General features: G+C 37.1%; 1 protein-coding gene across 1 annotated transcript; it reads left to right on the top strand.

Moving 5' to 3' along the window:
* The first annotated feature begins 6462 nt into the window (after positions 1-6462).
* On the top strand, positions 6463-16763 carry cdk1 (cyclin dependent kinase 1). Its single transcript, XM_067454628.1, has 8 exons — positions 6463-6619; positions 7220-7270; positions 7455-7611; positions 7792-7915; positions 8736-8906; positions 9012-9175; positions 16044-16185; positions 16290-16763. Exons 2-8 carry the CDS (start codon positions 7234-7236, stop codon positions 16401-16403), a joined length of 909 nt encoding a protein of 302 aa, XP_067310729.1. The 5' UTR covers positions 6463-6619; positions 7220-7233; the 3' UTR covers positions 16404-16763.

Genomic DNA, 16763 nt, shown 5'->3' with positions numbered 1-16763 from the left:
CAGCATAGCGATTGAGTGGAAATGGCGTCTGGTCTGTCAGTCGGTGGGGGAGGGGATACGGGGGCGCGCGCATACAGCACGTGCATTTCCTGGATGTACATAATTATCCTCTCCGCCAGATGGCGCTGTTTTCACTAGCCGTGTTAATACAAAAACTCTTTGCTCATTGACTCCTTGAATTAAGACTTGGTTTATATGGTGTGGAATGGTACGTATTAAATACGGTAAGTTAAATAAATGTGCTCATATCTATATAATTAGAGTGTTGTATATAAATCAGCTGCACATAGTAGATTAAGTTTAGTTTACTGTAGTTAAAAAAATAGACTAAAGTATAATTGGAGTAAAATCCAGAACAGTTCAACTTATGTTTTTAAGTTAAAACAACAATTATACTTGTTCATTCAACAGAAAATCTAGTGTAGTTATTTCAACATATGTTTTTGAGTTAAAACAACAATTATACTTGTTCACTTAACTTTCAGTCTAGTTGAGGACAAGAAAACTTAAAATGCCTTGTTGTCTGGACAATCTAGTTATCTCTACTGAAAAAATTTTGTTGAAATAACAAAATCGCAAAAAAAATTTTTACAGTGCAGTGGTACAAATATGCACCTTTTATAGGGATAGTTCACCCAAAAACGAAAAAAATTATCCCATGATTTACTAACCCTCAAGCCAGGTATGACATTCTTCTTTCAGACGAATGCAATCTTTCAGTACAATACAAAATATATTTAAAAATGTCCTGGCTAATCCAAGCATTATAATAGCAGTGAATGGCAGCCCAAAATTTGATGGGCTGCACCCATCCAAGTACTCCACATGGCTCCGGGGGTTTATAAAAGCCTTCTGAAGCAAAGGGATGAATTTTTATAAAAAATAAAATAAAAAAAAATTAAACCTTTATGAAGTGATTTATAACTTCTGCAAAGGTAGAGCCTCTCGCAGTTCAAAACACTTTGCCCAAGCTTATTCCATAAGTTGAATACAGAAGGTGGTCCTCTGAAAGCTATATTTTACTTTATAGCATGATAAATATGGATATTTTTCGTTCACAAACCTATTGATTCGCTTCAGAAGGCCTTTATTAACCCCCCAGAGCTTTGGAATACTTTTATAATGGAAGGATGCACTTTTTTGGGTGTCACATTTTGGGCAGACGTTTACGTTTACTCGTTATAAAGCTGGGAATAGCTAAGATATTTTTTAATATAACTCTGACTAAAATGGCTTATGGGTGAGTAAATCATGGGGTAATTAATTTTTTTGGGTGAAATATCCCTTTAAAGGTAAAGAAGGTACACATGTCCTTTTAATACTGCCCCAGTGACAAGCTCTTGTACCCCTAAAGATACCATTTTTCCACTTTGTTTCTGTAAGTGTTACTCAGAAAATGTATATTTCACATGTAAATCAGCCTGCCTTTTTACATTTAAATCTATGTCCTCACTGTTGACTCTCTTCCACCCTCTTCCTAAATGCACATTTACACAAGTACACACACACTCAGCAGGGAAACACATACACGCAAACAAAACCTGAGCCCACATACACCTCATGCTATGAGATTACTGAAGAGGAAGTGACCTTTATTAGAGGTCAAATGGACAAACTGAGACAGAAAGAGAGAAGGAGAGAAAGTATGTGTTGATAGAAGTGTTAAAATAACTTCCGTCGATCTGGCAGAGCCTTCAAATATACTCCAAACACAAACAACATCCTCATGGACACTGAATACACAAATACACCAACTAATAAGGTCATCCAGTGGTCAGAAGTATATGTGAACACTTAGACCTTTTGACAGAAACTGTTTAGCAAGAAGATACCATCTGAGCTGTGAAAATATAACTCTGATTTACAGACAAATAGTTGAATGACAGGGTTTCCTCAGTAGAAATGTAAAATATTTGGGGGAGGTACACAGGTTTATTTTTGTCCACTTCACACCTGCTGTGAAGAGCCTTTACAAATCCCACACACACATACAAACTAAAGGACAATAATAAGGCTGTAAATTACCAGTACATGTCTTTCAGATTGCCAATATAGGCTAAATCTCATTTATAGAGCTCTATATTGATATATATATATATATATATATATATATATATATATATATATATATATATATATATATATATATATATATATATATATATATATATATATATATATATATATATAACCAGGGAATGAATCATGCAGATATAAAGATATAAATAAAGATATAAATAAAGAAAAATAGATATAAATTGAAAAAAAGCATCTGCCAAATCCATAAATGCGATGAAATGAATAATCATAATTGTGCTCAACTCTCATTACCAATATCAAAACAGCATGCTAGTTGTTGTGGCTAATGATTGTAATTTTTTTTACACATTAAAAGGTAAAATTACACATTATAGCCTTCTTATCTTAATTTAAAGGTGTTAAATGAAATAATCACCAATCTCAGTTGAGAGGTGAAGGCCCTCAAGTTGTTCCAACCCTGTATGAGTTTCTTTGTTCTGCTCAACACAAAATAAGATATTTGGAAGAATGTTTGTAACCAAACAGAGAGAGCTTGGCTACAAACATTCTTCCAAATATCTTTTTATGTGTTCAGGAGAACAATGAAACTCATACAGGTTTGGAACAACTTGAGGGTGTGAGTAAATTATGACAGAATTTTCATTTTTGGATGAACTATCTCTTTAATAAGAAATAGCAATAGGGAGATTACATATCACAGGATATGTGGTGTTGTTTAACCCAGAGGCCATTTAATAAGACTGCTGCCATAATGAGGCTCGTTAGCACAACAGCATGTTTTCCTCGGGAACCTCCTGATAAATGCAAGCACAAGAAACTCATAATGTGCGCATGGGGGCGGCTGGGTGAGTGGGTGCTATAATATACCTTTTAGCTGATCATTTCTGCTCAAGGTGTGCGCTCATTTGAGCAAATCTGCGTGTCCGTATGTGAGATGAGAAAACCAAAGAGGTCACACTTGCTCAAGGTCACCCTGAGAAAACCTTCATCCTCATCTGAAGGGAATCAACACTCATCAACTGTCATTTACACAGTCACACCAACTGCCAGCCAGAATCCTCAGCAGGGGAGACCGACAATCTTAGGGAAAGACAAAAAAGACTGAGAGAGAGAGAGAGAAAAGGAATAAATCATGAAAAGGCAAGTGTATGATTGCTGAAGAAATGTTCAGGGAGGAAATCCCCATGGCAACGCCAGGAAACCACATGCTTTCACCATGGCAACTGAGCCTGGGTAGGAATGCTAATGTCAGAGAGTCATTCAGCAAAGGGAGAGAGAAAATGACAATATTCAATACAGAATATTATTATATCATAGGTTTTACAGCATTATTTAAATGCAGATATGAATGTATCTATTAATCCCATATATGTAGTGCTATTCTCGGTCAAAAACATATTATGCAACATTGAGTGTGTTTACATGCAGTTACATTAGGCTATCTAAGCCGACAATGTATAAGGTCATACAAGCAGCTTAATGTAAAGGGTTTATCTTATTATCTTTATAATGAGCCAGTTTCCAAATGCACTTATTAATTGCTATAGTTTTTCACACATGAAGGTCGTGTGAAATCTAGGTGAGGGAATCCTCTTTGGTCCTGCATTTGCCCTACATTTGACATACGCACACGCATTCATATAAAATCACTCAAACACACACAACAGCCCTCCCTTGCCCCAAAACCTCAGTGTCCTAAAAACTATTTGTAGCATTTGCCCACTTCTCTGTCTCTATGGTCAGTACCCCACTCTCAGCCCCCTTCATCACGGCCTTCTTTTTCAGCACACCTTTCTCTCAAAAACAAGCTTGTGTAAACCTACACACATCTTCATCTTCCTCAATGAAGACTCCCACTGAGTATGGTTCAGTGTGTTTCAGTCTTTCTCTCTCTCAGACATCATATTAGACTTGGGGTGTAAAGAAAATGGCAATAATATGTTATGGCTCTCTGTAATGGCCATTGTAGTTATCTAAAAAAAATACATTCCAATATAATAATAAAAACTTAAATATATCTCAATTAGACTAAAATAACACTAATGCCTGATTCAGATTGGCCGGTCTGTGCAATCTGTGCCAAATATTTCATATCATCAACCATACTTATGTCTTTCATAGCACTCATATCAACTCATTTCAACTCAAATGTTTCATGTTCATGTATTATTTATTTAGTAAGTGGCCATGTAATAAGAGGGCCAATGAACATATCATTATCATAAGAACTCAACAGAGGGATAATTTGGCCAAAAATAGAATAATGACTGCTCCTGAATCAACATATTTTGTTGATCCTGCCTGTCCAAAAAATGTAGTCCTATACATACCCACCAACCCTATCCATAAAATATCCCTAAATTCATAGGGAAATGATAACACTGATGTAGAAGCACCTAACCCTGTGGTAAATTTTACATAAACTGTAAACTTGTCCCAACAAAGATGTTGACCGGAAAATGTTGTTAGGCTACTTTGTGAAATCGCATGCATTGTGGCGAAATAAGAATAATGACAACAATAACACCCATCATCATTTTGACTCCTTCCATTCTACTTAAAGTGTTCATTCCTTCAGCCAATCAGGGTGGCTCAAACATGCATCTTAATAATTTGCCACTAATCACGTCTTTAATTAAAGTCTCTACCTCTGAGGACTTGGGTTTTGAATTGAGATTTTATCCCGGGGACTAAGCCTCCTTTTCTCTGTAATTAGACAGCCTAGTTATGCATCATTGGCCTTTTGAGAGTTTTTAAATAGCTCTTTTGAGGAGTTGAATAAAAAACAAACTTTATCAAATAAAATAAAAAATTCTTTGAAAACCTTACCTAAAGTTTTCTGATAGTGTAGGCTGGACACGTAGGGTTACATGTAGGCTACAATAACATGTTGTATTTGTTTATCGTATAACGCTTTTTTTCTTTCTCTCATTAGAATGTTTTGAGGCCGAATGACCACTCAGATGCACAACAGCGCTCTCAGTGGTGGACATCTGATTTACTAAATGCAGCGGTCTGACGGTGACGCCAAGTGGTCGTATCGAGAATTGCACGTTTGTGCATGTGTGCAGCTACAGACAGACTGTAAAAAAACCACACACATTGTAAACAGACCCTGACACTCTCAGACCTTTTTTCCTCTGTAGAGGACATTTTATTTTAGCGATTTTGTCTCCGACCAAAAATGTCACAGTTTGGATGTATAAAAAGGGATTTTCAGAGATATCAAATGTATGAAATGGAGGTTTCAGAAAAGGAGGTCCCTCTCCTTGTAGTCATTGAAATGACTGACATAAAATGACTGACATCGACTGAATGAGGATTTATATGTTAATTCAAATTGTTTGTCGTAAATAATCATCTCAGGAAAACGTTATGGGGTGTTTTAAATCAGAATAGGCATTTGTCTTTGTTACGAAGTGCGACCCAGATAACAATTTTTGGTTCCCAGAACGTTCTTATTTGCTTCCACACAAAATAAACCGAACCATATGAGAACGTACGGGGAACTTTCTGTGTAGGCCTACTGTCCTTTGTAGAAGACACATACATTTCAGCACTTTACTGGGCATTTTTGGGGAGACACAACAACGAAAATAAATTATATTTCAAGGCATATTTCAATGAAATATTAGATATTCAGAAAATGTTGCTATTACCTCCATCCATTATTACACTTCGTTTTTATAGGCGTGTTGCCCCAAGACCACATTAAAATGCAAATCAGATACAGTGTAAAATTGGATCACCTATTTATGGCCATTTTACACGCATTGAGTAAAATATCAAACTCTGTAATTAACATGACAATCTTTATATAAAGTTTGTATTTTTAGAATTGATTGTAGCCTAAATTAAAATTAAAAATGAAATTAAAAGACATTGTTTTCGCCAATGTCTTATCATGCAATTTTATTTTCTTAATTAATGACGGGGTCCTGATGGTGTCCTCTGCAGAAGCCACCATAGCAATATTAATAAAATATATTTTTCATATAATTCTAAATTTGTTTATATGCTCCAAACGATGTAATGACCTATTTGTTTATGGTCTATGGTAATGACACAATTCTGGATCCCATTCTGGAGTATATTTGGGGCACATTCTTATTGGGTTTGTTTATGGAAAGTTTATGGAATTAAAAAAAACTAATAATTGAGGAGTACTAAACGTCATGAAGTTTCAGTCGATAGAAGATAGTCTATCTTTTAGTACAACTGATTCAAAAAGATAAAATGTTTTCCTAAAACACACAACCAGCAATTTTGTAGCAACGGGCATCTGTCATAGTGAAAATTGAACAAACAAACCACTGTGCACGCGCACGTAGTCTTGGACAGACGTATACTCCCGCGCCTAACCGCCCTACCATTCGATTGGTTAGTTTGAAGTCCACCGAGGACTCCGATTGGCTGCTTTTGAATTACGTCTAAGCGGCCAGTTTGAATCAAGGAACTCGCATTTCAGTGAGATACAACATCCGCACGCTCGTTCTCTTCTCAAAAAACTTCATCAAGATATCTGAAGAAAATTGGAAGTGTTGGATATTAATCCAGATTAGATATAGTTACAGAAAAGGTGAGTTTTTAATATATGAGGGTGATTGCATGTTTTCAGTCTTGATCCTGGTCCGTTTTAAAGTTGCTCGGGCCCCACTGGGCAAAATCTCCGTAACAGTTAGTCATTTAATTTAAAAGTAGTTTGTACTTGAAAATAATGTTTTAGATGATGTGATTTGCAGATATAGTTATAGCAGATCACGGTCTTTATCATTTTCCCTTGCTTTTAACGCTCGTTCCGTTTCATTTTGATTTAACGTTAACGTGGATAACGTTCCATTTTCATTTTGAAGACATGGATATCAAATGGGACCGCATTTAAGTACAAAATGATGTCTAATCAGAAATGTAACTGTATATTAAGATTATATTCGTGATGTCAAGCCTAACTTACCAGTTGTAATGAAAGTTCAAAATGTGTCAAGTCAGCCTTTTAAAACGTTAACGTTACCTCATATTATGTACGTACAGTTACATACATTACATTACATACCATATTACATTAGGTAGTTTTTAAAATAAAAACCAACCAAATGTTGGTAACGTTATCAGTATTGATTAATTGCATGTAATGCTGTCATAAATGTGCATTTTTTTCAACCCTTTTGTTTTTCCTCAGTGTGTTGAGCAAGAATGGATGACTATCTGAAGATAGAGAAAATTGGCGAAGGTAAGTTTAGTCTTTTTGCGATTTTCTTCAGTATTTGAGATGTGTTTGACCATTTACACTGTTCTCTGGTCTCTCAGGGTGTGCAGAGTTTGTTTCAAAGTACAATATGAGATTGCATGAGTTTCTAGTATTTTTTTATGTCGACGTCTAATATAAATCCATGTACTACATATGTGTTCTTTAGGTACGTATGGTGTGGTATATAAAGGCAGGAATAAAACCACTGGACAGGTGGTGGCTATGAAGAAGATCCGCCTTGAGAGTGAGGAGGAGGGAGTGCCCAGCACTGCTGTCAGAGAAATCTCCCTCCTCAAGGAGCTTCAGCACCCAAATGTTGTACGGTATGACACAAAGAGATTTAATAACATCTTTACCTAGACAAAACCTCAATGTTAGCTTAAAGAATCTGGATTCAGATTCACTGATTGACCAAACAACTGCTATGGAAAATTATGGTTTCCTATCTCATTACTACTTTATGTACTCACCTCTTTTTTTTTCCTCTGTTCCCTTTTTCACAGCCTGCTAGATGTGCTAATGCAGGAGTCAAAGTTATACTTGGTGTTTGAGTTTCTATCCATGGATCTGAAGAAGTATTTGGATTCCATCCCCTCTGGCCAGTTCATGGAGCCCATGTTGGTCAAGGTGCAATATTTAGTGTATAACATGAGTTCACATGATTAATGTCACACTGTTGCTTAGCTTATTTGATCAAGTGCAGAATCTTAAGTATTTCTTTGTCATTTACGTCATAACTTTTCAGAGAGAAAAAAATTCAGTATTTAAACCTAATTTTAAAATCTCTCTTTTTTATTATTAACATGGACATTTGAACCCCACTGGACTTAAACTTAGTTCACTCACAAGTAATATAGTTACTTTTATATTGCTTTAAAATGGCTCTGCTTGCCATAATTCACTGTTTCAAAATTCGGTCCAAGTAAGATTTTATTTTTTGAAAGAAATACAAAAAAATATTCAGCAAGGATGCATTAAATTGATAAAAAAAAAAACACAAAGGCTTGTGTTTTAAAAGGTGTGTGTTTCAAATAAAAAACCAATAAAAAATTGAAAAACCATCTTAAAACAATTGCAGGTTTCCTCAAAAATTGACTCAACAATTTTAAGAGTAATGGCTGCTGTAAATCTGACTTTGCCATAGCAGTAATAAATTATATATTAAAATATGTTACTTAAAATTGTAGTAATATTTCATAATATTTCTGTATTTTTTGTCAAATAAATGCAGTTTTGGTAAGCATAAGAGATTTATTAAAAAATTCCCACCAACCCCAAACATTTGAACGGTAATGTATGTCCAACACTATAGAGGTTATTATTTCACATTCAAATAAAAATAAAACTTGAGTTTTATATTGATTTATCTTGCCTTTTACAGTAGGTCCCAAGGTTAAAGTCTGTACCTGGAAGTAACTGTAAGTGTGTGTGTGTGTCCTCTTTGTAGAGTTACCTATATCAGATCCTCGAGGGGATTCTGTTCTGCCACTGTCGCAGAGTTCTGCATCGTGACCTGAAGCCCCAGAACCTGCTGATTGATAATAAAGGTGTGATTAAGCTTGCAGACTTCGGGCTTGCACGTGCTTTTGGAGTCCCGGTCAGAGTGTACACACATGAGGTACATGCACACATCTCATCTCAGAATGACCGCAATTTCTCCCTGCTCAAAGCGTTCTGTAAATAATGAGGCTGACGTGCTTCTACTTACTGTGTGATTGCACAGGTGGTCACACTGTGGTACAGAGCTCCTGAAGTCTTGCTGGGGGCCTCACGTTATTCCACACCTGTAGACGTCTGGAGTATTGGTACCATCTTTGCTGAACTTGCCACCAAGAAACCACTCTTCCATGGAGACTCAGAAATAGATCAGCTTTTCAGGATCTTCAGGTAGGCCTATTCTAGAGGTGTCCAAACTCGGTCCTGGATGACCGCTGTCCTGCAGAGTTTAGCTCTAACTTGCCCTAAAGCCGGGTACACACGATTTATAATAGTCATTTACGATTGTTTCTTATCAGACTGTATGAACATGAATCCCCTCTGTAAGCCATGTCACACTGTAAGATCTAAGTTGTAATTAATGTCAGACTGTATGATAGTTGAGACGCGGTAAATTGGACGCATGAAAGAAAACTCGTCCTGAGTTTTATATCATCAGTGAATGACGCGTTCAGTGACGGTGAGCTGAATTACATACGGGACGGAGACAGTGACTACAAAGACATTTCTAGCACTCACTTTGGTCATAGTGTGTCTTGAAAAAACAAAGATAATTTCATTATTGTTGTAGGAGAGGTCACACTGCAGGACTGTGCACCAAATCTGACACTGCCAGAATTTTGTCTAAAGTAAATTTTGATCGCAGCATCATTAATCGGCTGCCGGTGAACATGTCAAACTAACGATCAAAGACTTCAGATTTTACCCTAGGTAGGATTAGAGGATTTAGGATTTGCACATTTTTTCTTAGACGGCCAAATCGTGGCCAAAATCGCACAGTGTGTACCTGGCTTGAAACACCGGCTTGAACGTTTTTAGTAAGACCTTGATTAGTTTGATTGGAGTTGGAACCGAGTTCTGTAGAACATTGGCCCTCCAGAAGCAGGATTGGACATCTCTGGCCTATATACAGATTTCTGGAACAATGACGTTGAATAAAAAAAAAAAAAACGAAAATACGAAATAGTGTAAAATGGCCAATTAGAGATGTGCTAATGCTAGCCAATTAAATTTATAATGAATATCTGCAGTTATTAGCAGGGCATTTATGGTGATGCCTATAGTTGCATCTACACTGTCCATTTAAAATCTTAGGGTAAGTATCTCACCCATGATACATTGTTTAAAGTAGTTTATGAAAAAATGTTATGTTTAATGCATTGGTGCTCACACTACATGCGTAACTAACCCTAGCCCCACTAAACCGTGCTCTGGCTCACCTCTTCTAAGCTGGCCAGGGATGGCTAAACAAACCGTGCCAGGGCACAGTACAAAGCAATTACACTAGTCAAACAAACCAGATTTTGGGGGTCAAACGCTCGGGCACGATCGCTGTCAGTGTGTGTGAGTAGTTAATGAAACACATTCATTCACACATGATCATCCAGAATTTATATTTAAAGGAACTGTATGTAAGAAATGTATTTCAATTATTCATAAAATGGCCACTAGATATTAAGAAATCATGTTAATTTCAAATACTTATATCACTGACAACAGTCATACCTGCAAACTAGTTGCTTTTTAGGGCTGTCAAAAATGACGTACGAATATTCCCTCTAAAAAAAAACAGGAATATTCGAACATCTGGTTGCGCATTTTGTCAATGGACAATGGACATTACGTCGATGGACATTACGTCGATGGTCAATGGACATTACGTCACAGGACAAATTAATACAAAGAGACATAACTACTTGTATTGGCTGTCTATTTAAGTTTATACATATTTGACAACGTATCACTTACACAAAAGCAAGTAAATTAACTAATGGCCAAGACTGCAGAGTGCAGACCTCTCGCCCTCACCCTCTCTGCGGATAATGGTTTAAATAAACAAACTTTGAGTGCTAATCAAGAATTTTGTGCAAGCAATTTAAGGTCGTAAGACTCGCGACTCTTGTCCCAAATATAGGAGGCTTCATTCAGTGATTGAAACAAATATTATTAATATTAATTGAAGTTTTACAGCATATTGGACGCTCCAAGCGAGCTGTGCTGTGCTAAACATGGAACTCTACCTTGACATGAAACGGTAAATAATCACACCAGTGAAAGCAGTGCATTTATCCTTTATTCACGCAATATCTATTCAGTCAGTACAGTAGCCTACACTTTAGTGTTTCTGTTTAATGTTAAATAAAATGAGGCATGGTATGCTAACTGTATCTTGCATAGCTTGCATACAACTTTATCTCGTGGCTCAACAATTTTACCTCCTACCGACCAAAATCCAAAGTACTTCCAGACATAGCTTTTTAGATTTTGGAGGGTTAAAATCGATTTCTCTGCTGCGGTCGAGTTAGGCTTTGCACTTTCTGCCATCTTCCATGCAAGACACTTCAACTTTCAGCAGTGACAATGCAACTCCTTTGACCTGAACCCCTAAGCACGTGCCCACTCGCAAAGCAGACAGCCATGCCTCTATTACCGCAGCATTTCCCCCCCCACTTCGAAATTAGTTTTTTTAAAACTATTCAAATTTAGAATATTCGTTGACAGCCCTATTGCTTTTTGGCGAAATTCGCTGTTTTAAGTCAAAATATGTCATTTCTGTTAATCGTGTAGATCCGATGAGTTTTCTTTCGCGGGGGGTGAGGAGGGTAAAGTTGAACGCAACTTTACATTAAAGGTGTCATGAACTGGCTTTTTAAAACGTTTTATACTGTTGTCTGAGGTCAACTCATGATGTTCGTGTGGTTTTTACATTTCAAAAACATTATAACTAATAAGTAATAGGCTATTTTCTACACTGGTTTTGAGGCTCTCTCCAAAACGCTGGGTTTTGGTGTGCGTGTCACTGGAGACTCGGATGTAAACGCCCACGGCTAGGATTGGATAAGGTTTGCATATTTAATGAGCTTAAGCTCCCCTGTCAGTTCATGGAGAGGAGAGAATAAGGGAGAAGCAACTACAATGATTATCTCAATCACAGGGCTCGTAAACATCTTTATCAGACAAACACAATGTTTTATTTCTCATCGACCTGCGATTGATTGGACTATTTTTATATTACACATAGCCTGCAAGATCGGACGATATAAGCGCAAACCGTGCGCACACATACTCGTTCGGCCCGCGCATCGCCCTTCAGATGTCACTGAGAGAGAGAATAGCATAACAAGAACGGAATACTATGAGATTCATCGGCCTGCCGAGCCCTGGCCCACACGTTTCTGAGTCCAGCATGCTAAATGTATGCTCTGTTAGACACATACACATAAGCAAAACTATCTTAACAATGCAATACTATTACATATCAAAACACGTTTTACTCACATGCTTGCTTCCACTTAGGAGGATTTGTGCACATTTATTTTAATATCTCCTTTCATATAGGGGTGTAAGAAAATATTGATACACGTGAATATCGCGATATTACGTTTGGCGATACTGTATCGATTCTCAAAAACACTGTATCGATATATATTTATTTATTTACATCCAAGATTCGTGGCTTTGTGTTCGGTTTAAACCACAGACTGTATAACACCCAACTGCTAGATGGCAGTGTTATCTCAGAACATGTAACTGACGCGGAGCCGGAGAAGCTCAAGGTAAAAGTGCGTGCATCGCTAGTGTTTGCATTAGAAAACCCAGCTCTCAAGACGATAGAATTATTCCGCTCCTGCAGTTTACAGAGCTGAAGTGTGGACTCATTTTGGCTTAAACTAAAAAAAAGCCACTCAGGAAATCGACAAGAATCATTTTGTTTACAAAATAGGCCAAGTTAAAATCTAATATTTAGAAAACACATGAAATGGACTGCACTTTCTGTTGTTAAATAGCCACTGCTATACTGTGAACCTTTAAAACATATACACATAAAGAATCCTGCAGTCACTTTACATTTTACTTTACTCAGATTGCACAAAATAGTGATTAGTTATATAAATGATACTGTATTAATTAAATAAAATACTTTCTCGTGTTTTAGGCATATGGTTGTGTTCTTTATTCTTTTAAATTATTTAATAAAAAAAACACATCAAAAAGAAATGTTGCAATATATTGCCTCTCTTACAATATCGCAATATATTACAATATATTGTATCGTAACCCCTGTATCGTGATACGTATTGTATTGCCAGATTCTTGGCAATACATAGCCATACTTTCATACTATTTTTTTACTTAACTATAATTTCGAACTATAATATTGACCCCGTGTTTTGTATGTGAATGCTGTTTTACGTGATTTTTACCACAGGGATGAAGCACAGCTTTGTTTACAAGGGAAATAAATTTGCAGATGTTACATTGCAGCCATGAAAACAGGCTATGGATTCATGCCGAATGAGAGAGAGGCTGAGCCCAATTTAAGATTTGCTAGTTTTTTTTTTATTCTGTTTTGCAATCTGGTCATCCAAAATTCAGATTTCTCCGAATTTTAACAATAGGCCTAACGTTAGTCCGTTTTATCCTACGGGACCTCGTGTTTCTTTTCCCAAATCTTCACTCGCGTCACACTCATTTTTGCAGGGAATTATAAATGTTTCTTCCTTTCGTTTGCGTTTGTCTATCATACCCATTCACATCTTTTACTGTGGTAAAGTAGAAAAACACTGTAGGGTGAGATTTGATTTAACACAGTTTCTACTTATTAGATCTATTCTACTATCCAGCTCGTGTCCCACATTCATCTCAAACCGGCATGACACATCTTTTTGGGGCAATAGGCTATAAAAGAAATATTTTTTAAACAAATATTTAATTTTCTTATATTCTTAAAGGGTTAGTTCACCCAAAAATGAAATTTGTCATTAATGACTCCTAATGTCGTTCCACGTGTAATGTCGTTCCACCAGTAAGACCTCCGTTCATCTTCAGAACGCAGTTTCCGATATTTTATATTTACCTCAGGGGTGAAGAATAAATTTTATATTTAGTCTGACAGCGTACCTAAGTGTATGCACACTATACTGAGCAAGTCCAGAGAGGGAATAAAAATATCAAATTAGTCCATATGTGACATCAGATGGTTAATTAGAATCTCTTGAAGCATCGAAAATACATTTTGGTCCAAAAATAACAAAAACTACGACATTATTCAGTATTGTCTTCTCTTCCGCGTTTGTTTTCAAACCTCAAATAAAGATTCAAACGGTCATAAATCAATCCGGTGATTCATCACCGTTTGAATCTTTATTTGAGGTTTGAAAACAAACGCGGAAGAGAAGACAATGCTCAATTTAATTTGAAGAGCAAGCTATAGAAAAAGATTAGTGTGTCGCACCCACAACAAGACGCGTGGCGCCACACCTGTTGCACATCTTGTTGTGAGTGCAACACACACTAATCTTTTTCTATATCACTCGTTTAAAAGCGGTTTACCTTTGAACCACCAGCCCTACATATGGAACTAATTCCCGGGGAATACAGAGATAACGCGGCATATACATACAGAGTATGAACATGCCAGACTGCATGTTCAGTCTGGCGCGTTTTCAGTTCATGCCTTTGGAAGCTTAATTTTCATAAAAATTAATTTGAGAAGTTAAAACAATTACATTGCTCAGCATAGCTCCATTAACATGAATGCCTGCAGCTGCGAGCTAAGCTGTGAGTGCAATCTCCTATCCCCCATGCGTGGGTTGAACACGTGTGGAAATAGCTCCCTCTGCTGGCAGTAGTCTTTATCCTCTGGCCAAAAATTGCTCCTAAGACATCATAGGTCATTTGTGTCATAGGAGTCATTTTTCCAGAAATAAAATGCATAAATCTCTCGTCTCAGGGGCATATGAGAGGGGGGAGTATATATTGTATAACGTGGTATATCATTCGAATATACTCCAGGTTTTCTACTGATAGAAAGCCATATGCTAATCGTTGAAGTAACCCTTTAACAGGTAGCTAAAGAGAACAGCAGTGCTTTTCAATCTAGTCGTTCAAGCTAACTAAAAATAATGGGGGATGATACAAAATAGTCAATTTTTAAATAGGAAAAATATATTATTTTTCAAAAATAAAGTCTTTGGTCATTTGAGCGTGATGCTAATGGTCTAATCCAATTCAATGATGTATGCTAAGCTATGCTAAAAGTACTAGCGCCAGATACAGAGATCGGCTGAATGGATTCAAAAAGTGTAAAACTCAACTGTTTAACTCTTTTTAAGGGACTTGGAAACTGCCCACTGTTCCTTTAAGTAAAAGTAGTTCAAGTGTGCAGCTTCAGTACTGTAAGGATACTACCACCAGCAATTTGTTACTTTTATTTATTATTATTATTATTGAAAATGCACTATTACACTAAAGGTGGGCGTACACTGTGCAAATTCGGACACTCGGAAGGTCGTGAGATATTGCAGACGCTACGAGTCATTTAATTTGATCATCGCATCAAATCAGCTGGTACACGGCACGACTGTTTGCACCGCGAGCCGCCCGCGATCACACGAGTTTTCATGTAACACAGACACCGGAGCTTTCAATGTTGCTGCTATAGCTTTAGATACAAAAAATAAAGAAAAAAGATGTGAAAATGATTTGTTGAAAAGCAGAGAACAGCCATTCCTTTTAACCGAAACAACCAGAGGGAGAGAGAAGAGTGCACGTGAGAGAGAGTGTGTGTGTGTGTGTGTGTGTGTGTGTGTGTGTGTGTGTGTGTGTGTGTGTGTGTGTGTGTGTGTGTGTGTGTGTGTGTGTGTGTGTGTGTGTGTGTGTGTGTGAACGCAGTATGTGGCAGCCACTGAGCTAATAATAGTCATATAGATTGAGCGTATGTGACGTGCTTGTGCATGATTTGGCAATAGGGGACAGCCATATGCTGGTAAAAATCGGGCCGACTCCCCGAACTTTTTAAACATGTTTAAAAATTATCGTAAGGTTGGGAGGTGCTCTTAACGTGCTCGGCTTGTCTCGTATTTCCTCTCACGCGGTGCGAGCCGCGACCATATGAGCATCCACGATGTCCACGCGACTTCTCCCGAGAAAAAAAAATCGTCTGCGACAGCAAAAATCGCACCGTGTACGCCCGCCTTAAATGTTTTTTTTAAAATAATAATAATAATAATCTCTTCTGTGGTTCATTTGTGTTCAGGACTCTGGGAACCCCTAACAATGAGGTCTGGCCAGATGTTGAGTCACTACCAGATTATAAGAATACCTTTCCAAAGTGGAAATCTGGTAATCTGGCCAACGCAGTGAAAAACTTAGACAAGAATGGAATCGACTTGCTTGCGGTAAGTGCGTCCTGACATACTGGTGTCAAACTCATCTGTTTGGGTTTATCTCCCTTTCTCACCTCACATATTTATTTCCATTGTGTCTTTTTTTTTTTTTTTAGAAAATGCTGATTTATGACCCTCCGAAGAGGATTTCGGCACGGCAAGCAATGACACACCCGTATTTTGACGATTTGGATAAGAGCAGTCTTCCAGCCAGTAACCTCAAAATATAAACACACCTCCTTTTACCCTTATATCTCACGTACACATCCATACTAAGGCAATGTGAGCTTAGGGGTCATACTGAATCTGACTAGACTTCTGGGAGTCCAGAATCCCTGGGGATGTAGATTTACTCCTCAACCTGCAGTAATGCAATCTGTGTCTTTCGACATGCAATAATTAACCTTAGGTTTGTTTGTTTATTGGGTGGTTTTTCTACTTTTGTTTGTCTGTTTTTGTATGTCTTTTTCCTATCCTGTTTTATATGTTACATAAAACACCCGTTTGTAAATAAAACATGTATTTTTTGTGGACCTGAAATGACATTACAAAAATAAACTAAGGTGTTCTCAATAAAGAGCACTTGTAGG

The sequence above is a fragment of the Pseudorasbora parva genome, chromosome 10 (genome assembly GCF_024679245.1).
Source record: "Pseudorasbora parva isolate DD20220531a chromosome 10, ASM2467924v1, whole genome shotgun sequence".
In the NCBI taxonomy this organism is placed as follows: Eukaryota; Metazoa; Chordata; class Actinopteri; order Cypriniformes; family Gobionidae; genus Pseudorasbora; species Pseudorasbora parva.
This window is presented reverse-complemented; position numbering and strand designations above follow the sequence as displayed.

Excerpts from the sequence above, each read along its gene's own strand:
- cdk1 (XM_067454628.1), top strand. The coding sequence starts at position 7,234 with ATGGATGACTATCTGAAGATAGAGAAAATTGGCGAAG. Across the intron at positions 7,916-8,735 it reads TGGAGCCCATGTTGGTCAAG|AGTTACCTATATCAGATCCT; the intron begins GTGCAATATTTA and ends TCCTCTTTGTAG. Across the intron at positions 9,176-16,043 it reads CAGCTTTTCAGGATCTTCAG|GACTCTGGGAACCCCTAACA; the intron begins GTAGGCCTATTC and ends ATTTGTGTTCAG.